General features: G+C 44.4%; 1 protein-coding gene across 3 annotated transcripts in view; it reads left to right on the forward strand.

Annotated features, from left to right (window-relative positions):
- EVC2 (EvC ciliary complex subunit 2) overlaps positions 1-25,311 on the forward strand; it is a 152,487-nt gene that overhangs the window by 106,328 nt on the left and 20,848 nt on the right. For all 3 annotated transcript variants that reach the window (XM_022567025.2, XM_022567023.3, XM_022567026.3), the window contains 3 exons: positions 10,079-10,306; positions 19,015-19,232; positions 21,953-22,040. In XM_022567025.2, coding sequence (XP_022422733.2) covers positions 10,079-10,306; positions 19,015-19,232; positions 21,953-22,040 — 534 coding nt within the window. The remainder of the gene's footprint in view (positions 1-10,078; positions 10,307-19,014; positions 19,233-21,952; positions 22,041-25,311) is intronic.

Here is a 25,311-nt window from a genome sequence, read left to right on the forward strand (position 1 = left end):
TCTTGTGTATTCTTTTTGATGATTCCCAGATACATGATAGGTTTAGTTGCAATTGTGAGTTATTACCTATTTTCAGTTATGTTTTGGGCTTATTTGATACTGATGTAAAGAAATGTTGCTAATTTTTATAAGTCTTTCCAGACTCCCTTATTCTATCTCTGGAGCCAGACTGCTGGGTCCAAAGTCCCTATGTCTGTCACTTACAGCCCTGTGACCTTGAGCAAGTCACTTGACCACTCTATACCCTAGCGTACTCGTCTTTCAAGTGTGGAGGATAGGTACACCTGCCTCTTAAGATTCTCGTGAGGATGTGCCTGTTGATTTTTTGCATTTGGTCGTAATGTCTACAAATAATCACAGCTTCGTAGCCTCCTTTCTGACTCTTACGCCTCATTTCTTTTTCTTAGCAGTGTTTCAATGTCCTTGTCTGCTTATTCCATCCTCTCTCTCATTTCCATTGGTTGATTTTTCCCTGGATTATGGATAGTTTCCTTCTTCTTTGCATGCATGGTAATCTTTGATTGGATGGTAGGCATTGTAGATTTTACATGTTGGGTACCGGATTTTGTATTTTCTTTAATAGTGGGGTTTGGACATGTAGGTATGTTCTTTTGGATTAATTTTATCCTTTCAAGACTTGCTTTTTTTTTTTAACATCTTTATTGGGGTATAATTGCTTTACAATGGTGTGTTAGTTTCTGCTTTATAGCAAAGTGAATCAGTTATACATATACATATGTTCCCATATCTCTTCCCTCTTACGTCTCCCTCCCTCCCACCCTCCCTATCCCACCCCTCCAGGCGGTCACAAAGCACCGAGCTGATCTCCCTGTGCTATGCGGCTGCTTCCCACTAGCTATCTACCTTACGTTAGGTAGTGTATATATGTCCATGTCTCTCTCTCGCTTTGTCACAGCTCACCTCAAGGCTTGCTTTTAAGCTTTGTTAGGTTGGGTCAAGAGCTGCCTTTAGTCGAGGACTAACGTATCCCCGCTGCTGCGGCAACACACTTCTGAGGACTCTACCTGATACCTTGTGTGTCGTGGGGTCTTTTCACTCTGGGTCGTGGGAACACAAGCTCTTCCCAGCTCTGTGTGAGCTCCAGCAATGGTTCTGCCTATTATTTCTGGTGGTTCTTTCCCTGGCCTGGCATTGGTTTGTTATTTGGGTTTTTTTCAAACATGCACAGTATTCAGCCAAAGCCCCTTGCAAATCTCTGGATCTCTCTCTCTCTCTCTCTCTCTCTCTCTCTCTCTCTCTCTCTCCCTCTCTCTCTCTCTCTCTCTCTCTCTCCCCCTCTCTCAGCAGCTCCCTCCTCTTTAGGACTCTGCCCCACAAATTCTAGGCACAGGGGCCTCCCAAACTCTGCTTTTGTTTTCTGAAAGTACTGAGCCTTCTGGTCTCTCCCTGGGTTCCCCAACACATCCTTTTGTGTACTAGGAACTGCATTCAGGCTGTAAGCTGGGGCAACTGTGGGGCTCACCTTGTCTATTTCCTTTCTCTCAAGTATCCCAGTTCTGTGCTGCCTGTTGTCCAGTGTCTGAAAGCCATTGCATCATGTGGTTTGTCTAGTTTTCTAGCTGTGGGAAAGCAAATCTGGTTACAGAGTAAATTTGTTCCCTGTTCCTGTATCATGGCCAGAAGCAGAACTTTCTAACCTATCCTTTTTTGATTGATTTTTACTTCTAACAGATCCTTAAAAAGAAAAAAAACTTATCCTTCTGTTATTGATTTCTACTTTTAGTATGTTTTAGATAGAGAACAAAGTGTATATGATAACAAGTCTTTGGAATTTATTGAGGCTTACCTTGTGGCTTTATTTGTCCTCAAAAAGGCTGAGTATTTTCTGTTAGATATGGAGACAGGAGCAGTAGAGGCAGGGAGGACCCAGGTCATGAGAGTCCTGACAGCTACACTGAGAAGCTCAGACCTTTTGAGGGAAAATTGACAAGATTTAGGCACTTCGTAGAGAGTATCTCTCAGGATATATTCATTAGTAGTTCTAGAAGTCAGTCTCTGTTGGCCAGTCCTCCTCTCCTGACCTCTGCTCTCATTGGTTCTAGGGGTTGGGGGCCGTGTCTTAGTCTAACCTGTTCTTTTCCTTCTACTTGTCAGTGTGAGATGGAGGTTAAGGTTGCAATCCCAGCCCCTGTCAAGAGCTGGATTGGTTTCTGGGGACTGAGGGGCCTTGAGGCCAGACACTTCAGCAAGGATAAAGTTCCAGTCTCTTGATGCCCACCTCTGTGTTCTGTTAGCAGAATTTTAATTGATGGATCCAGAAACGAAGGCAATATTTCACTTCATCTTTGGTGCATTCTCTTGCTGGTTTTTCACAAAGTATATATAAATTTCTCATAAATTTTCTCTAGGAACACTTAAATATAAATGAAAGTGACATGACCGTATTTTCTGCTCACCCACGATTTCTGGTACTATTTTAATGATGTTGCTTCCATCTGGGTGGTGTGTCTACCACATAACCGTTCACCCATCCATTATTCATTCACTATTTCTAGGTTTCATGATATGCCATGCTTGCATACTTCATTAGCAATCCCTCCATCAGGAGTGGAACTTTTGCACTGCAATCAACCGTGCATCCTAGTGCGTTTCTGCAGCAGCCTCGGCAATTATGCAGAGGTGGCTGGCGCTTCTGTCAGGAACAGCTCTTCACACACCTGTCATTTCAGAAGTGACTAGAGCTTAAGCATGAGAATAATGTGCTCATTTTCAGATGACATGACAAGAGAGAAAACTGATGGTACAGGTCTTTATAAAGCTTAGAAAAGAAGGCATATTGGAAGGGAATGCATTTTAGGAAGAGGCTAGAAAATCCATTCATCCACCTACCAAGACTGGGAAAGCCTCCAGATGGTTCTCTTCATGTCTACTCTTGCCCCTGTTTTATCCCTTGAGTCAGACTCTGTCAAAGTCATCTCCCTGAAACACCATTTTAAGGAAAGTTTCTTTCTTTTTTAAAAATTTTTATCTTATATTGGAGCATAGTTGATTAACAATGTTGTGTTAGTTTCAGGTGTACAGCAAAGTGATTCAGTTATACATATACATATCTATTCTTTTTCGAATTATTTTCCCATTTAGGTTATTACAGAATATTGAGCAGAGTTCCTAAGGGAAGTTTCATAGCTTCCCACTGCTCCTAAAGCAGCCCACTTATATTTTTAATTTCTAATTTTTCAAGAGTTTTTTCTCTCTGAATGCTCTCTATGAAATGACATTGTCTTATTGTTTTAAGGCTACTATAACTCTTGTATCTCTCTGAGAACATTAAGTTTTTCAAAAAAATTCCTGCATATTTATTATCACCTCTGCGTTCATTAGAGGCTTTCCCAGGTATGTGGCCATCCTTGGTGGTCTGCTCATATTTAAGAGTGGAGTACTTGGGCTTCCCTGGTGGCACAGTGGTTGAGAGTCCGCCTGCCGATGAAGGGGTCACGGGTTCGTGTCCCAGTCCGGGAAGATCCCACATGCCGCGGAGCGGCTGGGCCCGTGAGCCATGGCCGCTGAGCCTGCGCGTCTGGAGCCTGTGCTCCACAACGGGAGAGGACGCAACAGTGAGAGGCCCCAACAGTGAGAGGCCCGCGTACAGCAAAAAAAAAAAAAAAAAAAGAGTGGAGTACTTAAATGCTACTTGGAGGCTCTAAGCTGTAAGTAGGGCTTGCAGACTATGACCTTCACTATGGTGTGACTGGGCTGGACCACTCACTTGGGGAATTCCCAATGTCTGTAACTTTAGAGCTTTCTTGAAATCTGGTCAGAGTGCCCAGAGAAGACCAGTCTCCTGCCTAAATGGTAAAGGCCTTGCTACCCATATGTCAGGAGCCAAATGTGGGAAGAGAACTGAGATTTTAGTAGTCAGTATGTAGAGTTTTACTTGAGTCCTTCTGCCTTAAAGAGAGCAGTAGATGCATGTTATAAATCTACTGTCTTTCTCCAGGAATCTCAATTGTTAATATTTTTCTACATTGTGCATGTTTTTTTATAATTAGAAATGAAAAAACTTTTTAAAGGAGGAAAGAAAACTCTCAATATTATAAACTATTGTTTTATCTTTTTCCTGCAACCCAAAGGAGACTCTATTTAACTGAGTATAGTAATGATAACCAAAATAATACTAGCGGTAAGAATATGGCAGGTACTATTTATTAGGGGCTCATTAGGTACCACAGACTCTACTAGGCATTGTTCCCTGTCATTTTATTGTTTGCGTTTCATAGATAAAACTGAGACTCAGAGAGGTTAAGCAGCTTGTCCAGGTCACACAGCTAGTTAGGTGGTAAGTTTGTACGTAGGAGATAACAGATCAGCCATAAACACAAGAAATAAAACTATGTTGACTAGTTTAAGGCAGTACTCTTAATTTGTTTGAGATTTTTGCACTTTAATTATGCACATGATGGGTTGAGTGGCAATGTCTTTCCAGGCATAGAAATCAAGTTTTCTATCTTAAATTTAAGCACTAATGTTGTTTATTTAGCCGGGTGTTATTTCATTCAATAAACATTAACCCAACACACCTTTACTGAGTCCACTCCCCTCCTGATGCAAGATAAAGGAGAGAGTCTTAAATTTTGAACCCATCCTGCAAAGCATGGTTTAAACTGACCTGCTTTTTGAGAGGGCCAGCCACTAGAATACGAGTGCATTCTTATATTTAAATAGTGTTTCATCAGCATCTCCTCCCAGCATGTGGATGTGAGATTCCTAATGTGACTCCTTTCTGACCCCTCTCTTTCCACATGGAGGGACTTTGCTAGTGACATCCTGGCCTCTCTGCATTCCTTGCCCACTTCCTTCCAAGGAGAATGTTACCTGATTGGCGAGATTAAAGTAGGAACTGAGCATGCTCGGTGCAACTCCCTCCTCTCTTTGGAAGCCAGCCTGTCTGCAGGAAGCCCCCATTTTCTGACTACGATGTGATGAGCTAAGGGAGGAGGCCTGCTGTTTGGAGGAGTGTCCACTCCTTTGCAAACACATCTGAGCCACATTCTCCAGTCTAGTTTCCATCAATATTAGAGCTGACATTTGGTGTCTGTCTGGCTCACCCATGCATCCAGTTGTATATGTTTCCAAACTTGTGCAAGGAGGAGGGGTGTAAGGTCTTGAACTTCTTAGAATCTCAATAATTCTCTGATGATTGACAGGTTGATTTTATTTTGTGTTTAAAGAACATCCCAACGAATAGAAGAAACGACTCCTTCAAAACTGCACATTCTACCAGGGAAACCAGTTAGGAAGTTGTTTGAACTTCACATCTAAAATAAGAGTATTTTTATTAATTTAGGTAGCTTGAATATTTAATTAAGCCTGTCATTAATACCTCATAGAAATGCAAATCTGTATCTTTTCCCAGGAGTTCTTTTAAAGGAGGATGAACGCCCTCTTCAGGGGCGTATTCTCATAGGGCTAGAATTAAGAAATTAAGCTTTCCGAAGAAGAAAGAGGATGTTAGAGAATCTTTCTTTTGTTAATTTCACTGTGCAAGTTGTTCTCGAAGTACGTGCAAAAGGCTTTACACTTATCCCACATTTTAGGAATGACTGTGCATAAGTAAAATGAGATACCCCTCATGGCCACCTTACTCTGCTCTGCATCTCTGCAGGGGACTAGGCCTTACAGGGTATTTGGGCCACTACCTGTCCAGGGCTGGGGAAGATTGAAACCACATGGAGGAAATGTGGAAATATGAGCTCGTGCAGGTGTGTAAGGAGGGGACTGCTCATCCATTTCTTGTTCACCTGCCTGTCACTCATGTTTTTCCTTTTTAGTAACTTTAACAGGCTTGCCAAAGCCCTTTCTGTTGCCTCCGGAGAGAGGCTACCTACCTCCCCTTGGCAGTGAGGGTCTCTGTAATGTGGTTTCTGTCTGACCTCTAGGTCCTTATCTTCCACTTTTCCTTTCAGCTTTGGTCTAATTCACCCTCTCACTAACCCCATAGGGACCCCATACACTCTTGCCTCAGTGCCTTTGGTTGTGCTGTTCCCTCTTCCTTAATGCCTGGATCCTTCAATATCCAGTTCAAAAGCTGATATCTTCACAACCTTCCCTGACCCCTCCCCTTCTTCCATCCTCTAAAATATCATAGCGCTATATATGGACCTCCTTTATGCCACCAACCATGTTCTACCTTTGATAATAAAATTAATACTAACAATAAACAACAACAGCTAGCCATCATTCAACACTTCAGTGTGTCAGGCACTGTTACAGTCAACGAAAAGTAGTAGATTATTCATTTACTTATTTATTTTCTTTCAAGTATTTGTTTTTGGGGTTTTTTTTGTTTTTGTTTTTTAACATCTTTATTGGAGTATAATTGCTTTACAATGCTGTGTCAGTTTCTGCTTTATAACAAAGTGAATCAGTTATACATATACATATGTTCCCATATCTCTTCCCTCCCTCCCACCCTCCCTATCCCACCCCTCTAGGTGGTCACAAAGCACCGAGCTGACCTCCCTGTGCTATGCGGCTGCTTCCCACTATCTATCTGTTTTACATTTGGTAGCGTATATATGTCCATGACACTCTCTCACTTTGTCCTAGCTTACCCTTCCCCCTCCCCGTATCCTCAAGTCCATTCTCTAGTAGGTCTGTGTCTTTATTCCTGTCTTGCTCCTAGGTTCTTCATGACCATTTTTTTTTTTTTTTAGTTTCCATGTATATGTATTAGCATACGGTATTTGTTTTTCTCTTTCTGACTTACTTCGCTCTGTATGACAGACTCTAGGTCCATCCACCTCACTACAAATAACTCAATTTCGTTTCTTTTTATGGCTGAGTAATATTCCATTATATATATGTGTGCCACATCTTCTTTATCCATTCATCTGTCGATGGACACTTAGGTTGCTTCCATGTCCTGGCTATTGTAAATAGAGCTGCAATGAACATTTTGGTACATGACTCCTTTTGAATTATGGTTTTCTCAAAGTAGTAGATTATTTAATAATCAAAATAACCTTACTAGGGACTTATTTTGCTTCTGGCCATAATGGAATTGAAGCATCAAATTATCCCCTCACCTAAAACAAAACAAAACAAAAACAATGAACAAAATGTATGAAATAATGTGTTTTTTAAAACACTGGACAACAGTCAAAAGTGATCCCTGAGAAACAGGGAACAAATGAGTTGAGCCCTGTGACTGTCCTGGGTACGGCCCTGAAAGAACTTCCAGGCCATGGCACAGGGGAAGGAAACCAGGCAGAACCTGGTGGACTCCTTGAGTGAAGAAGACAAAGCTAGGAATTCAGAGAAGCTAAGTCATGTGCATGACTAAATAAACATAACACCCGGCTAAATAAACATCATTAATGCTTAAATTTAAGATAGAAAAATTGATTTCTATGCCTGGAAAGACATTGCCACCCACCCCATCATCTAGATAATTAAAGTGCAAAAATATCAAACAAATTTAGAGTACTGGCTCTGGAGCCTGTGCCTTTCACCATGCTGCCTACTTCCCTCCTCAATTCTGAGCTCTTTCAGGATTAGATACCTGTCTAGTGACGCACCATTCCCGGGTGCGTCACACATTCCTTTATATTATACATATTTGGTGCTCATTAAATTTTTTTGGATGAATGAACAAAGGTGTAAATATATTTTCTGTTTGTGAACTTACTGTGAAACAAATAACGGTGGGAAAAAAGAGTTTGCTGGAAGACTGTTAGGATCTGTAAAGCACTTCAGAGACTCAGTTTCCAAGTGTCCCCATGAGGAAGTAATCAGACACCGCTCTTGGGGCCCCATTCTCACAGGGCATCGCCCAGTCTTGCAAGGACATTGGACCACCTCTACGAGCTGTTCAGGCTCCTCCATACAAGCTGAGTACAGCTGCTGGCCCTCGAAGAAAGCCCACCTGGAAGGCGCAGGCCAGTGATCCGTAATTACCGTGGAAACAGATCACCGGACTGTCACAAGTGGCTGTCACCTGGTGCTCCAAACTAGGGAAAGACTGGGGTCTGGTAGCATCCTTTTGATAACAAGACTTCATGTTTCCTTTCAAGCAGGGAAATGAAGTGTCTTCTTCCAGAGAAGCTGTTTTCATGCCGTAGTTCTGTGTGTTATTGCCTCTGATCCCTGTTGCTAGTGGGCTGCTTTGTGACCCAAATATGCTGGTCCCCACAGCGTGTCTTTGAAGAACTAGTTTCACTTGTTGTCCTTCCTTCTCCATGGCCTGTGGTAAGCACCACCTCTCCAAGAAGCCTTTGCAGGTCCCCCAGCAGAGTTTTCTTTTCCAGCCAATAATACCCAAAGTGGGCTATTTGCTTCTTTGGGGCACTTTTTCCTCCTTCCTGCAGCAGAGTTTTTCCTGAAGGACAGATCACACAGGTGAAATCTGATCTCTTTAAACTGGGATTTGCCTTCCTCTGAAGGACACACAATGGGCACAGGAAAATTGCACAGCCATGGGAGAACCCGGGCCACCATCTTCTGCTAGCCTCTATGCCGTGTAAATATTTTCCCTTGTGCCAGCTACGTTATAACCTCTGAATATAAACATACAAATCTTAAAAATAGGTTACATAGCAGGATACAAAATTCCACAAGCTTTTTATTTTCCTTTTTTTTTTATTGTGGTAAAATACACGTAACATGCAACGTACCACCTTAACCATTTTTTCAGTATCCAATTCAGTGGCATTAAGTACATTCACGTTGTATACAGCTGTCACCACCATCCATCTCCAGAACTTTTAATCTTCCCAAACTGACACTCTGTCCCCACGAAGCACTAACTCCCACCCCCTCCTCTCCCCAGCCCTTGGCAACCACCATCCTACTTTCTGACTCTATGAATTTGACTACTCTAGGAAACTCATATAAGTGGAATCATACGGGATTTGTCCTTTCGTGACTGGTTGATTTCTCTCGGCATAATGTCATCCATGCTGTAGCATGTGCTAGAATTTCCTTCCTTTTTAAGGCTACATAATATTCCACTGTATAAATAGACCCCATTTTGTTTATCTGTACATCTGTTGAGGGGTCCTTGGGTTGCTTTGACTTTGGCTATTGTGAATATATTCCACAAACCTTTAAAGATGAAAGGCTTCATCGAGATATGACGCTTGTGTAGGCTACTTTTGGGGTTGTACTTTAGCTTCCTGTGCAGGGGAGAGGGGTGCACACTTACAGGGACCTGCCTATAGGGGCTCGGGTGGTGAAATCAGAGAAGCAGTAGACTGTGTTGTTCCCTGTAGCAAGTTTCCTAGAGAAAGTGTAAGAGGTAGTGATAGCAGAGAAAAAATGTAGAGAAGCTGGAATGAACTACTTAGTTGAGTGAATGAGTATAATGAATGGATTCTCTCATCTAGAGGCTGCTGGGCCCCTCGGGTGTCGGGCCCTCCCCTGGAAGAGCTCTGTCCTGGTGGGGTAAACAGTGTGGTGCCGGCTGGGGAGAGGAGCTTGAGAGACAAAAGAAACACAAAGAGGGCGACACATGTGCAGAGTGAGGATGCTTCAAAGTGGCTCCTTGGGAACCAGAGACGCAAAGGACAAGTAGGAGATTTTCAGGAGGACAAAGATGAGGGATGTTTGAATCATAGCGAAGAGCTCAGATGATAGACACAAAGAGCATGGTGTGCAAGGCCCTGAACTGTCAGGAGTAATGGAAGTCCCACGTATGTGGGTGGATGTGGCGGAACAGACCAGACCTTTCCAGCTGTACCTTAGCTGGGATCGGGGAGCGGAGGGCTTTAGGGGCTGTGTTAGGAAGACTGAATTTTCATCCTTTAAGATGGGAGGCTTGAAGGATTTTGCCCTGGAGAGCAACACAGTTCGATTTACCTCCGAGAGTGATAAATGTGGAATGAACAGCTGGACTCTGAAAGTCCTGCAGCATCTTTATAAGCAGAGAGGCCCTTGCTGTCTTAAACTGCGCACTGAGATTCCAACGCTGCTGCCTTGAGACCTTCTTCAGAACCCCGAATCGATGACCGGCTGCCTGCCTGCATGAATATAAATACACCGTGCTTTTGTAAGCCGCGTGCTCTGTCCTCCGCCGTCCCTCCACTTACCGCTCTCTGGTTCTCTGGCTGGCCCCTCCTAGGTCCGAGGAGAGTTGCTTCGCGAGAGGGTACAGCAGCTGGAGGCCCAGGAGGGACGCTTTGCCGAGTCCCTCGTCTCCTTGCAGTTCCAGAAGGCAGCCAGGATGGCCAAGACCCTGTGGGCGTACACTGCCCTCCTGACCATCCAGGACCTGCTCCTGGAGGAGCTGAGTGCGTCAGAGACCCTGACCAAGTCAGCCTGCACGCAGATCCTGGAGTCGCACAGCCCGGTGAGTGACAGACCTGGGATGGAAGGCGCGGGGGCCGCACCACATACCTCGGTGTTTCGTTCTGGGGGCCACCTCCACTTCTCCCACCATTAGGTGGGTGGTCCACTGTCCTGTGTCCACTGCAGCGTCCTGGAGAGGCTTGAGTGAGGAAACTTCCATGGGAGCATGGTGCACCCTTGCAGCCCAAGGCTGCTCTATTTCATTGCCTCCAAGGAAGCAAACCTTTTGAATTTTAACATTTTTAAAATCTGGGAAACTGGGATGCCTCTTGCAGCCAACAGCAGTATTGTATCTTTCATACTACTATGAAAAATAGCTGTGTAGCTTTCAATGAATGGCGCCTTAGATGCTGTGAAATAACGGATTATTTTTTATTTTCAAAATTCGAATTATTCCTACATGCTGCATTTTTTTCAAGGCGTGAGAGGTATACTCGTAAAACAAAAGCTACCGACGTAACAGTTTTGAGGACTAGTTTTAGTCCCTGTATGTATAATTTTAGAATTTCATGTATTATTATAATAGTTACTTACAGTGAGAAAGGGAACTCACATTTATCGAGTGCCACGTGTGTGGCAGGCAAGCGCTAATGAGCTGTGAAATGGGTGTACTCTCATTTAAGCATTAACCATTCATTACTTAATTGTGTGTCTTAAGATGATCATTTAAGCATGATTATTAATAAGTTGCGATTTTATGCTGCTTTGCAGTTACGCGCTTTGTCAAACATTATGCCAATTAATCATCGAGCCATGCCATGAAGTCGGTACCTTTTCTGTGCTCAATTCTCAAGTAAAGAAATGAGATTCGGGCAGGTGGCAGGTCAAGTTCTTTCCGAGGTCCACAGAGCTAATGAGTGACAGGAGCCAGAAATGTATCCCTTTCTCACTTCAGACCCCTGGGTCATGTTCATGGACTAGTTGATCTTGCTAATGGGGGTTCCCGTCATTTCTTTACAGAAGTCATAAATAACATGAGACCCTGAAGAGTCCAAGCTGTTTTTGCAGCAAACATAGTGCACCCTGCACTGTGACGCCTGTTTGTAGGGATAGGAAAGAAGGGGAAGCTTTGCTGATATCACAGCACAAAACATCCAAATGCTGGGTAAATAAAAATAAACATACTTTTTAATGCTTTGTGACTTTGCAAGAGAATGAGGAAAATCCCCAAGGGCTAAGGATAGCCTGGAGAAGCTGAACTCATAGAGGGAGATAGAAGCAAATCCAGAGGCTGAAATCTAGGGGCAAAGGGTGAAACCCAGAACGCCCAGGGATAGGGGATTAATTTGAAGGACTAGGAGATGGGGCTGTGGGATGTCCTGAGGAGACAGAATGCCCAGTGAGGAGGGAGGAGAAAGCCACCTGTGGTCAAAGCAGCCACCAGGGTAACCTGTCCATCTTCAGCCCTGCTGGTGGCAGGGGGCGAGGGGGGGGAGGGGTGTGAGTCTCCTCTGAATTTGTCATTAAAGGCTTCTGCTAATGTGACATAGGAATCCAAAAATACTTTAGCCATTCAGTCGGGAAATCTCCAAGGTGATAAATTAAATTTAAATAGGTCCAGGTGGGATGCCTGCCCTGGTGCATGGCTAAAGCTAAGGCAGATCCTGTCCAGAGGAAAATATTCTCAATCCGGGCACCTCAGGATTTCTACAGATTAAGTTCAGCCAAATATGAGTTCTCAGTTAAAATTTAAAGAGTCACTGAACACATAAAGACACAAGACAAGAGGACCTGTGTATAAGAGAAACAAAACACCAGCAGATTAAAATCCCCAAGGACTGTAGATGTCTGAATTATCAGTATAGAGTATAAAAGAATGATTTATGAAATTATTTAAAAAGTTAAAGATAATTCCAAAATGATTTAAAAGTTTCATTCACCCAGAGAACAAAGAGATTCTCAACTTGCATGTATGTAGTAAAAGACCCAAAACAACAAAAAGAAAAATTGACCAAACAGGGAGAAATTGATAGATCCCTCATCATGGTGGGAACTTTCAGCGCACCTCCTTCTGTGTTTGATCATTGATCAAATGAAACACCAGTGAAGATACAGATGAACTGAATCACACATTTAACAACCTGTATTTAATGTACACATGCAAAATCTCACAGCTAACGGTTAACGAACATACGTTTTTCTTCAGCACGTATTAGAACAGTTAAAAAGTAATTGACCATGCATTACCCTGTTGACCACCTTTTTGAAAAAGGGCAATTAAGTTTAAATCCGTTTTTTTAAGAGATTAAAACTTCCATACTTTGGAAGTTTTAAACATACTTCTTAATAATTCATGGATCAAAGAAATCAAATTTTCAAAGAAATGGAAATTTTCAAATCAAAAGAATGGAAATTTTCAAATCAAAGAAATGGAAATTTTCAAATTCAAAGAACAGAAAAATAATGTAGATACGACAGTTTCTAACTGCTTTTTTTCTCTCTAAAAAAGCAGTTGTTAGAGAGAAATTTATGCCCTTAACTTATATTGAAAAAGAAGAAAGGCTCACAACTGAAATCATATAAAAAGTTAGTGGGGGGCTTCCCTGGTGGCGCAGTGGTTGAGAGTCCGCCTGCCAATGCAGGGGACATGGGTACGGGAAGATCCCACATGCCGCGGAATGGCTGGGCCCGTGAGCCATGGCCGCTGAGCCAGCGCATCCGGAGCCTGTGCTCCGCAACGGGAGAGGCCACAACAGTGAGAGGCCCGCGTACCACCAAAAAACAAAACAAAACAAAAACGTTAGGGGGATAACAACCACAAATGAACCTGTAGAAAGTAGAGGGAAGGAAGAGAGCATAAATAAAATTAAAAACAAAACTACAGTAGAGAGAATCAATAAAGTGAAATGTTGAATTTTTTGAGCAAAGTCTAATAAATATACAAATATCCAGAAAGACTGACCATTTAAAAAAGAGATAAGGGACAAGTAATATCAGAAGTATAAAAATCAACATAACAACAGATGCCCTAGAGTTTTAAAAAATAAGAGAATTCTGTGAAGAATAATTTTATGTAGATGACTTTAGACATTGCAATGAAACAGAAAATTTTCTAAAAAATTATAGATCACCAAAATTGGTTCAACTAGAAAAAAAACCTGTCTAGTTCTATTACCATGAAAGAAATTGATTCAGTAGTTTTGAAATCTTCTGACACACGTGCAAAGATATCTTACCTTGAGAGTTTTACAGGTGAGCTCCACCAAACCTTAAGGTAGCAAGTTTTTCCAATCTCATATAAGGATTATTTCTGATGTTAAAAAAAATAGGGAATATTCCTCATTTCATGAAGCTCAGATAACCTTGACACGAAAACCAGACATGGATAGTACGAGAAAGAACAATTACAGTTGTCTTACTTTGAGCATAGATGTACAATTCATAAACAAAATATTGACCTAATCCAGCCGTCTGTAAAAAGGATTTAATACAGCATGACCGGACTGAGTTTTTCTCAGGAATGTAAGGTTGGTTTAACATTAAAACATTCATGTACAAAATTCATTAGATTAACAGATTAAAGAAATGACTCCTATGATCATTTCAGTATATACAGAACAAGTATTTTATTGAATTCAGCACCCATTCAACTTAAGACTCCTTAGCAAATTAATAATAGGAGGAAATACCTGCAGGATGTTTACCCAAAACCCACAGTACGTATCGCTGCCAGGTGACTGGCATGGAGGTGGCCACTGCCAGGAATTATAGGTGAAGCAGGTGAGGCCTTCAGAGGAAGGGCAGGTCCGAGGTCATGTATCAAACAAATTAACAAAATAAGACACTAGGAACCTCTGGCTTTCAGTTCCCAGTTCATCTCTTCATCATAAATGCTCTGAGAAGCACCTCAGTTAAGCCCTAAGACACCGAATGGCCCTTTCCACTTGCAACGACCCTTATTCCCATTAGTAATTGGGCAGCACAACACTTACATTTTCAATTTTATCTTAAAGCCCTTTTGAGGAACATCAAAGCTTTCTTATTCTCTAGTGTGTTTAGAATAGAAGAGCTAATGTGTCCTGAATTGGAAGTAACTGATAATAAATTAGAGGATGCTGCATTATTAAATTCCCGGTAAAGCGATGGATACGATGCCGGGGTTTTTTGGAGTGAAGATTTGCATTTGGAGGGAAGACAAGCCTGTCATTTTGCTCCTGGTATTAGACTTTCATTCTGCAATCTGATCATTCTGGGAAAACCACTTTCCCATTGGGAACGGGCTTTTAAGCTGTTTCACATTCAGGAGAATTTAAAAAAGCATGAAATGAAATGCTTTGGAAGCAATGACTCCTAAGAAAGCTATATCAAGTTCCCCTCACTTGATGAAAGATTTAGACTCATTTTGTGAAATTGGGACATAGGCAAAGGCATAATTGAATCATGGGCAAATTTAAATGGGATGGACTTACTCATACAGATAATGTGACCCCAGACTAACTGTACCTACTGTATTTGCATTTCAATTTCAGTGGTTGCGTATCCACTTTTCCAAGCCTGGACTGGACATCTTTCTCTTCTCCCCTCTGCCTTACTGCCCACTTGCTGCCAGTCACCGAGTCTGTCGATCCTGCCTGAATTTTCTCACTTCTGACCTTTGCCGCCCAGCTTCACTCTTCAGACAAATCTGAAAACCAAAAATCACACCAAGAGTAGCTTGCACTCATTGAGCTCTCGTTAAGCCCAAGGCATCGTGTTAAGTGTGTAAACATTCTGTCAACCCCAGGATGATTTTATTCCCATTCTACAGATGGAGTTGAGGCTTAGGACGGTTAACGCATTTCACCAGGGTCCCACAGCTGGAAAGCAGAGCCCACACCTCCTGCCTGCAAAGCCTGGCTCCTGTCCTGACATTGATTTCCACCCGCCTTCCTCTTTCCCTCTGCAGTCTCCTCCACACTGCAGCCAGAGGAGACTTTCTGAAAAATAAAAATGATCAGTGACAGCCCCATTCCCAGCTCCATATTTTAATATTTATCCTCTACCCCTCCCTCCCTCGGACTCTGAGTTTTAGCCCCTGGACCTTCTTGCAGCTTCCTGAACACTTGAGACACATTCAGGCCTCCATTCCTTGGAAGGACCTCTGCCTAGAATGCTTCTGCTGCCCACGTGCAAACTCCTCTCCATATTCTTAGACAAGCCGAATGTTGCCTCCTCTGTGAAGCCATCCATGATTCGCTTGGACAGAGTTGGTCTCTCCCAGCTCTGTACTCAAATAACTCTCCATCGCGATTCCCAGAGACGGGCTGTTACCTGTCACTGTTACTGTGTTTGAACAACTGTCTCCCACGCTAGACCATGAGTTTCCAGAGTCTAGGGGCCATGGCTCATTCACCCCAGCATCCCTCATGCCCAATAAAAGGCCTGGAACTGTCTCTCTATCTGCCTGTCTGTCTTCATCATCATCATCATTTGTCCATCTGTCCAACCATCCATTCATTCAAAAGATGCCTACATAATGCTTTCCAGAGACAATAGAAGCAAGAGATGGGGCCCAGAGTCAGAGAAATTAAAATCACTCCTCTCTTGGGTTCTTGGGACTTCAGGAGATTTCCTTACGCTGTCTGCACCTGAGCTACCTTATCGATAAAATGGGACTGTGCTGTTTTGTGAAGATTAAATAAATTAATTCATGTAAAGATAGCGTGAATCAAATCTAGCGCAAGGTGGGCGTTCGGTATGTGCTAATTGCTGTTATCATTACTAATAGTAAGAAGATGCTAATTACTGTGACTCCTTCCGCAAGCCAGGTGCCTGCTTCCTGCTGGGGAGAAGGATGAACAAGACAGTCCCAGAGTCCCTACCTGAGCATCTAAACTCTAGTGAAGAGAGCAGGCATTAAGGAAGACAGTTCTAGAACCGAATCTTGGATTCCAGTTGTGCTAAGTGGCAGGGGTTTGGAGGAGAACTGACCTCTGGGAGAACCTCCCATCAGCATCTTAGAACCTGCAGGATACCAGGTTCCCACCTTGTTTCCTGTTCCTAACCAGGGCTAACCCGGTCTCGGAAAACCAAAGCATGACTCGCCAGCTCTCTGTGCTCTGCCTGTTTTGGGGACACTGGCAGGCGTGGGTCTGTCCTTTCCTTCCCCACACTGTGGGCTGGGGGCTGGCACCTCAGTGGAAGCCTGGTCCGTGACCAGGCTCTGGGCATGCTGACAGAACACGCTGTGGGAAACTCATTAGTGCTGTTGGAAATGCTGTGTTTGGTTATGTTTCCAATGTGGGACGCAGCAACGAGAAGGATGGTCATAATTGGAAATCTCAGTGTGATGGTAGCCCACGCTCAGAGCGTTCCAAAGCTTCCACGGCCCTGACGGCACAACCCACGCACTCTCCACACTACGACTTCAGTTTACCTCTCTGGCCATTTTCTCTTCTGCCTTGGTTTCTGAGCCTCTGGGGGACTTTGAGACCCTTCTGAGCATTTGATGCAAGCTTTGGCCCCTCTGCAGACAGGCAGATGGTTTTGCACAAAATTTAGGAGGACCAAGGGCCACCATCTCCTCATGACACCTAACCAAGGCCTCTTACGATTAAGCCCCATCCTCACTCCACCCCACATAGAACACTGGCCAGGTGGTGAAGAATAGGGTCGGTGTGTCTGCATTTTACAAGGCTTGGGACCTTCCTGCCTACCCTCTCTTACCCATCTAAGCAGTCTGTGGACAGTCTCTTGTACCCAGATTCTCTGACTCTGGTGGCCTCAGAGTGCAGATGTCTTCTGTTTGGCCAGTGAGAGACAGTATAGCCTGGGGGTTAAGGACACAAACCCTGGAGCCGGCTGGCCTGGCCCCGTATTCTGATTCTGCCACTTAAGAATTGCATGACCTGGAAAATTACTTTGTCTCCCTGCCTCAGTTGCATCATTTGTAAGAGGGAAAATAAGATACTCCTTACAGTTGTCATAAGGATTCAATGAGATGAATAAACACAGAGCACTTAGAGTGGGTCAGGCTTGACCTGCGTACTGTCAGTGTTAGGTGTTATCCATGGTTGCTGGTCCAGCACAGCTTTCGCCATGTAGAATACGTGCCGATAACCCATGTGTTTTAACTTTTTTTTTTTTTTGTGCTACACGGGCCTCTCACTGTTGTGGCCTCTCCCTTTGCGGAGCACAGGCTCCGGGTGTGCAGGCCCAGTGGCCATGGCTCACGGGCCCAGCCGCTCCGCGGCATGCGGGATCCCCCCAGACCGGGGCACGAACCCGCGTCCCCCGCATCGGCAGGCGGACTCCCAACCACTGCGCCAACAGGGAAGCCCAACCCATGTGTTTTAGAAACAGGTGGGAGCTGCCAGGCAGCTGCTATGTGCTGCAGGTCGGGGGATGGAAATGCAGCCCTGCCCCCCAGGAGCTCACACTCTAGCAGAAGGTGGAGCATTGTCCTAATCTGCTCGTGCTGCTGTATCCAAATACCATAGACTGCAGGGCTTAAATAACAAACATTTATTTTCTCACAGTTTTGGAGACTGGGAAGTCTAAGATCAAAGTGCCAGCTGATTCTGTTTCTGTTGAGAAGAATCCTTCCTGGCTTGCAGATGGCTGCCTTCTCACTGTGTCCTCACATGGCAGAGACAGGGAGCTCTGGTCTCTTCCTCGTTCTATAAGGGGACTAATCCCATCTTGGGGGCCCCATCCTTGTAACTTTATCTAAACCTAATTACCCCCAAAGGCCACACCTCCAAGCCCCATCCCACTGGGGATTAGGGATTCAGCATGTGGATTTTGAGGGACCACAAATATTCATTCAGTCTGTAATGGGAAAATACGAGGGATGGTGAGTGGACAGTTGAGGAGGGGGAGTCTGCATCTCCCAGGGGACTTAGGGAGCCATTAGTAAGTGCCTGACAATTAGCTTTTTTGATTGTAATATAAGTGCCTGACATTCAGCTTTGGATTGTCGAGGCATCCGTTTCAAAGACATCGTCTGAAAATAAACAGGTTGCCCGCTAAACAACTACATAAAAGTCAGGCTGCCCCACCCATGAATTTCCCTTTTTTGGAAAGCTCTGGTTGACCTACATACCTGACCTCTTGAGTGACCCTGCTTTGCCCTCCCTGCGCCTTAATTCCTGCTCTTATGATTTAAGTTCGCCAACAAAGAGTGAACCAGTGAAACACTAGGCACCCCACCCTTGACCATCCAAAAGGCAGAGCCCCAGGGCCATGTTGTCTCTCTCTTTGCGACCCTGCTGTGTGGCCTGGGTGTGCCATGTACCCTCCAGGGCCTGTGAGTAATAAACCTTGTTTTTTCAAGGTCCTTGATGGTTGTTGTGAGGTTGAGTCTTGCAATCACAAGAACCACAAGGGCGGGTTCAACCTTGACATCAGCGTCAGGAAAATGCCTGTGGGCGCTGCCCCAGGGAGTGTGGACCCCCAGGCATCTCCAGCTAGTACCATCACAGTCCACAGGCTGAGGCCAACACAGAACAGAGCCCTTTCCTGAGGAGGTTCTTCTAAAGCCAGTCCTTGAAAGAAGACTCAGAGTTGGCCAGGCAAACGGGGAAAGGCCCTGCAGGTGGGTGTACAGTGTGTGCAAAGGGACGGAGGTGTGAGAGACCCAGATGCAGTCTCGTCATGCTGTTTGGCACGGCCAGATCCGGGAGGCAGCAAAAGGAGGTGGTGCTAGGCTTGCAGCGCCGTGCCAAGCAGGGCGGATTTTATCCTGCGGTCCACCTGCCTTGGGCTCATCACCTGCCCCTCTGTGTGCAGGAGCTCCAGGAGCTGGAGAGGAAGCTGGAGGACCAGCTGGTGCGCCAGGAGGCGGCCCAGCTGCAGCGGGCCCTGGAGAGTCGGCAGCAGTGGGCAGGTGAGGGGCCTGGGCTTCTGCATGAGCCGGAGGAGGAGACAGATTCTGAAAGGCAGGTTTCGGCTGTCCTGCGACGGGCCCTGAGCAAGGGTCAGAAGTTACTGGAGCGTCACCAGCAGAGGTGAGCCAAGGGCCCAAGGGCAGTGTGTAGGCTCAGTCCCCGCAAGCCAGGGGGGCACCTGGCCTCTCAGACTCAGTGGGATAAGGCCCACTTGGGCTGTCATGCTGCCGTCTGAGAGGTCCTCCCAGCACTCAGGCACGAGCTGCTAACTTCGTAACAGGCTTCTTCCCTGACATCTTTTTATACTTCATTTTTTGAGTCTTTTAATATCTAATTTCTATTGAATATTTAATATTGAGGTTTTACTGAAGGTAATATTTTTCAGCTTTTTATTTTGAAATAATTATAGACTCACAAGTAGTTGAAAAAAATAGTGCAGAGGTTCCATGGCCCATCACCCAGCTTCCCCCAATGGCAACATCTCACAGGATAACAACACATTATCCAGACCAGGAATTGACATTTGCACGATGCAGTGAATACAGGCCTTACTCAGGCCTCACCAGAAACATGATATTTATATCCTGCTTTTGTAAAATTATAAAACAGACAGAACCCCCTGATCTTCTTTTTTGTTGTTGTTTTTTGCATTCTTTTTCGATTAATTAGACAATTAGCCTTTGCCCATGGCATTAAGAACTGTTGAAAAAAATATTTTTTCCCTTACAGAGTCTAGGTATTTTATTTTATTTTTGAGTTACAATTAACATACAAGATTATATTAGTTTCAGGTGTACAACATAGTGATTCAATATTTTTATACATTATGAAATGATCACTGCAGTAAAACCAGTTACCATCCATCACCATACAAAGTTGTTACAGTATTACTGACTATATTCCCTATGTGTATATTACATCCCCATAACTTATTTATTTTATAGTTGGAAGTTTGTATCTCTTAATCCCCTTCACCTATTTTGACTCTCCTCCCACCCCCCTTCCCCCCAACCCAACCCAGCAACCACCAGTTTGTTCTCTGTATCCATGAGTCTGTTTCTGTCTTGTTTGTTCGTTTGTTTTGTTTTTTACATTCCATATATATAAGTGAAACCATACGGTATTTGTTTGTCTCTGTCTGACTTATTTCACCTAGCATAATACCCTCCAGGTCTATCCATTTTGCTCCAAATGCAAGATTTCATCCTTTTTTTACAGCTGAATAATATTCCATTGTGTATATATACCACATCTTCTTTGTCCATTCATCTATGGATGGACACTTAGGTTGCTTCCATATCTTAGCTATTGTAAATAGTGTTGCAGTGAACATAGAGGTACATATATCTTCTGGAAAACATAATTTTTAACAGCTTCATAATTTTCTATTGTGAATATAATGTTGACATGTGAAGGACAGGGTGAAAACTATATATACAGCATGATTTCATTTTTGAAAACATACACACAAATTAACTGAATAGGCCAAATTGTAATAGATGTGATTTCTGTGTGGTGAGATTATAGGTTATTTTAATGTATTTGATTACGCTTTTCTGTGTAAACAGAACATCAAAGTGCAGTTCTGTTTTCCATTGAAATAATTGCATAAAAGACTGAATCTGTTTGATCAGAGGAGAATGCTCAGAGATGTTGACTTTATTTAGACTTGATTTAGGATTTTAGTAACATACTCCATGCTTCATGGTGGAAAATGCTGACGATCAAGCTTTTGGTATGAAGTGTACCTGCAGATTGGGTTTAGATTGTATTAACCAGCAGGAATGCAGGATGGATAACCCAAGATGCCAACTTTGATGGGCTGAGGAATAGGCTGGGAGGACCTCCTTGTGGGGAAGTCAAGAAGCCTGATAGAGACCTCGTGTGATAAGGTGCCACCCAGCCTCTGTGGTCAGAGTCAGGTCCATCCTTGAGAGATGGCTCTGGGCCCGCTTCAACACAAGGTCACATGGTAATTGAAGACTCCAGATCTTGGTGTTCTTGAGCACAAGCATGACAACTAATACTGAGAGTTTTCAACTTAGGATCACGGTTGGAGGTCAGAGGGAACGAAAAGTGCCCACCGAACTGAGCAGGCATCTTGAGACCGAAAAACAAGGCAGGCAGCTCCATATAACCAATGGATCTGTTTATCTAGGGTAACATACTCACAAGGTGGGATCAAGCAGACAATAATCCAGAAGCCTTCACAGCTGCATTCCGCACCACCAAGGGGCCATTGGGACAATTTTATAGTTAACCTAAGGTATGGGGATAGGTGCTTGGAAATAGGACGTGCATTCCTAAGTCAAGATTTATGAACGGGTAACTAGTCTCGTGGGTGCCAGGAATACTTCAGGGAAGGTTTTCATCCTTGTCTGGGGACTAACAAAGCATAGAGGCTACCTGGTCCTAATGATTATTAAACAATATCTATTAACTACAAAGCCCTTGATGACAGAGAAGTGATTCACTGCACAGTCCTAGGTGGGTCAGCAGAAGGACAGGAGAGACTGTAAGGGCCCAAGATGGCATCAGTTACGCTAATAGCCATGCAGATCACAGATTACCCTGCAAAGCCACAGAAAAGTCTACATATGGCTCCCACAAAACTTCTTGCTTCGAGGAGCTCTCCATCCTGGTGAGCCCTCCCTGATACATTATTTGCAAGATAATCTAGCTAAAAACCAGCAAGCTTCTTCTGGCCACCTCTTTGGATGGATTTTTTTTTTTAAATCATGTTGATTAGATTTGTGATCCCTTGTTATTTAAATAACTAGGATTTAAATAACTAGCTTTGTAACAAAACTGGACTCATATAGGTTTTGTCTTCACTCTAGTTTGAGAGAGGAGCAAGAGAACAGTGTCATGCTTGAAGATTTGCTGGAGAATATGGAGACGGACACCTTTGTGACCCTGTACAGCCAGGTGAGAACAAGTTTGCCATGTCCTGGGTCCATCCCTTGCCAGCGCATCACTTCACCCTTTTCTCAGTGTCCACGATTCCTCACCCTCAGGATGGGGATGATAACACGAACCTTGGGAGTTGCCAAGCAGATCTGTGAAAACCCCTGGCCCAGGGCCAGCACATAGAGGACATTTGATGGGGGGTCACGGTAGCAGCAATGACAATAGTAATCATTGCCCTGGTCAGTTTCTGTAATTAGACAGGCGCCCAAACCTTCTTCTTCTCAGTCTTAAGTAAGTTTAATATATACATTTAATATATCCATTTTTCAAATAGAGGAACCATGCCCAGATTGGTGGCGTGAGGGCTTCAGGGCTCACTGCCGTTCCTTGGAGCTCAGGATTCAGCCTGGGGTAGATGACTACACAGGGTGTGCTCTTTCTGCTCAGTTTCCCTGCAGAGCACATGATGCCCCTGGCCTGGGTCTCTGGGGGAACTGAGCCATCTCCACACTCACTCTGATTGCCCACCCCCACCTTTCTTCTTTGTAACTAAGAGAATTGACAGACGGCCAAAGTGTCACATGTGGAATTTCATCCAGATTCATTTCTGATTTGTTGGCTCTTTTAAACCGTGAATTCTGCTGAAGAATTGGCCCTATGGTCAGGGGGTGGTTTTTCCCTGCCCCCAACCCTGTGCCTTGTAGAGTCCCCTCAGCAAAGTCTACTCAACTGATTTGTTTCTTTTCCAGCCCCTGTGTATTAGTGAGGATTTTTCAGAGAAACAGAACCACAAAGACTTGGGGGGGAGAGAAGGAGAGAGAGACTTACTTTAAGGAATTAGCTCATGTGATTATGGAGACTGGCAAGTCCAAATAGGCTGGCAGGATAGACCACCAGGCTGGAGACCCAGAGAAGAGCTGATGTTAACAGGTCAAGTCCAAAGGCCCACTACTGGCAGAATTCACTGTGGCTCAGAGGTCAGTCTTTTTTCTGTTTGGGCCTTCACCTGCTTAGATGGGGCCCACCCACATCAAAGCCATCTGCTTTAAGTCCACTGACTTAAATGTTAATCTCATCCAAAAGCTTCTTCAAAGAAATATCCAGAATGATGTTTGTCCAAATATCTTGACACTGTGGCCCAGACAAGATGACCTGTAAAGTTAACCGTCACTCCCTGTTTAGAGGACTCCTGTATTTCACCTGTTTCTTCTCTGTACCAGGCGAGATGATAACGAGGGAGGTCAGGTCTCCCTCCCTGTCTCCCTGTTCTTCCTCCTACTCTTTCTCATTACTCCTCCTCCCCTCCTCCTCTTCCTCCTTCTCCTCCTTTTTCTTCTTCTTTCTCTTGTGATCTCTCTCTCTGTCTCTGTCTCTCTCTCTTCTGTTTTATTTCCTCGTGGTTACACTGCCTTAGGGACAGCATAGTTTGAATTCCCAAATTTGCATGAAGCGTAGTTTCCACACGAGCAGCCATGTTTTCATGTTTATGCAACTTTGCCAACTCCTCCTTTTTTGCATATTTATGACAATATCTAAATAACACTCTCGAATGCCTGCTCTGTGTGCTAGACACGTCACACATCATCCCAGTTCATGCTCACCATTGCTCTGGGGACCCCGGCAGTGGGAAGAGCCTCCCCAGGGCACTGCTGCAAATCCGTCAGCCCTTCTGTGATGGTGATGATACAAACAGCAGCTGATATCAGCCCAGCGTTGAGGAGAGGCATGGAGAGGATCATCACCTGACAGACGAAGAGACTGAGGGTCAGAGAGGTCATGTGACTTAGCCGGGGTCCCATAGCCAGTCAGTGGGGGCTGGTGTAAAATCAGGGTTTTTATCCCTTTAAAGGCTCTCCTCATTCCATTTCATGCTACTGCACAATTCCCTTTAAAGCAAAGTATTTCCTAATTGCTTCATGAATAAAACAGGAAGGGGGTGCTCATTTAAAAATGAATGGTACTAACCCCACAAGGCAGGAAGTTTCCCTGTGCTGTGGGGAGAGGCTGGGACCCCATCTGTGGTCCTCACTGAACTCGCCTCCTTTCTCCCCTGGGGCTCCAGCGTGACTGCAGCCACTGTAGACGACAGAGTGGCATTCTTTTCTAACCACATAAAGGATGACTTAGATTCAGCTTAAGATCTTCTAAACGGGCTTTGTTCTTGAATAATATTGACTGTGCTCCTAGTAAGTGGCAAGTGCTATCCTAGGCACTGGGATTTTAGCAGCAAACAAAACAGATAGGGCTTCCCTGGTGGCGCAGTGGTTGAGAGTCCGTCCACCTGCCGATGCAGGGGACGCGGGTTCGTGCCCCGGTCTGGGAGGATCCCACATGCCGCGGAGCGGCTGGGCCCGTGAGCCATGGCCGCTGAGCCTGCGCGTCCGGAGCCTGTGCTCCGCAACGGGAGGGGCCGCAACAGCGAGAGGCCCGCATACCGCAAAAAAAACAAAACAAAACAGATAAAGCCCATGCTCTCAGGAGCTGATATTCTAGTGGGGAAAGCAGGCAATTAACAAAATAAATACATAAACCAAATAGTATTTTATGTGGATTATGATCTCATTTTTATAGTCATGTCCATCCATCCATCTGGCCGTCACTCCATCTGTCTATCCATCCATCCATTCACTTGTCCATTTGTCTACCCGTCCATCCATCCACCCATCTATCCATCAGTCCATCTGTCTGTCCATCCATCCATCCACTCACCTACCATCCATCCATCCATCTATCCATCTGTCCATTTGGCCACTCGTCCATCTACCCACCTAACCACCCATCCATCCATCCACCCACTATCCATCATCCATCTATCCATTCACCTATCTGTCCATCTGTATACCCATCCACCCATCCATCCCTCCATTCATCTACTTATGTATATGCCTAAAAATATTCCTGGAACGTGGTTTGCCTAATCGTACTGATAACTATTTCTGGATAGTGGCATTTGGAATAATTACTTTAACATTTTTGTGCTTTTCTACACTGTTTGATTCCTTAAAATTAGCAGTATTTCTTAAAGATCAAGGCAAGGATGAAATATGCCAAGATACACCCAAACAATGGAAATCCGTGCCAGGTCCAGTGGTGGTGAAGCAGAACAGGAGAGAGGGGCAGGCAGGGCCTGCTGTGAAGCCTGGTCTTTCTGCCACCGTCTTCTGCATGAACAGCCGGTCCCCACATTGCTTTGTGACTCATTTCAGTCTCTAGAAGTGACCCACACAGATGCTTTTTGTGTCACCACCTTCAGGAAGACTAGACCCAGTTGATTGACCTTTGTTAAGGA

This window comes from Delphinapterus leucas, chromosome 5 (assembly GCF_059928025.1).
Source record: "Delphinapterus leucas isolate spDelLeu-1000000601 "Yukka" chromosome 5, BTC_Dleu_Yukka2, whole genome shotgun sequence".
Classification (NCBI taxonomy): domain Eukaryota; kingdom Metazoa; phylum Chordata; class Mammalia; order Artiodactyla; family Monodontidae; genus Delphinapterus; species Delphinapterus leucas.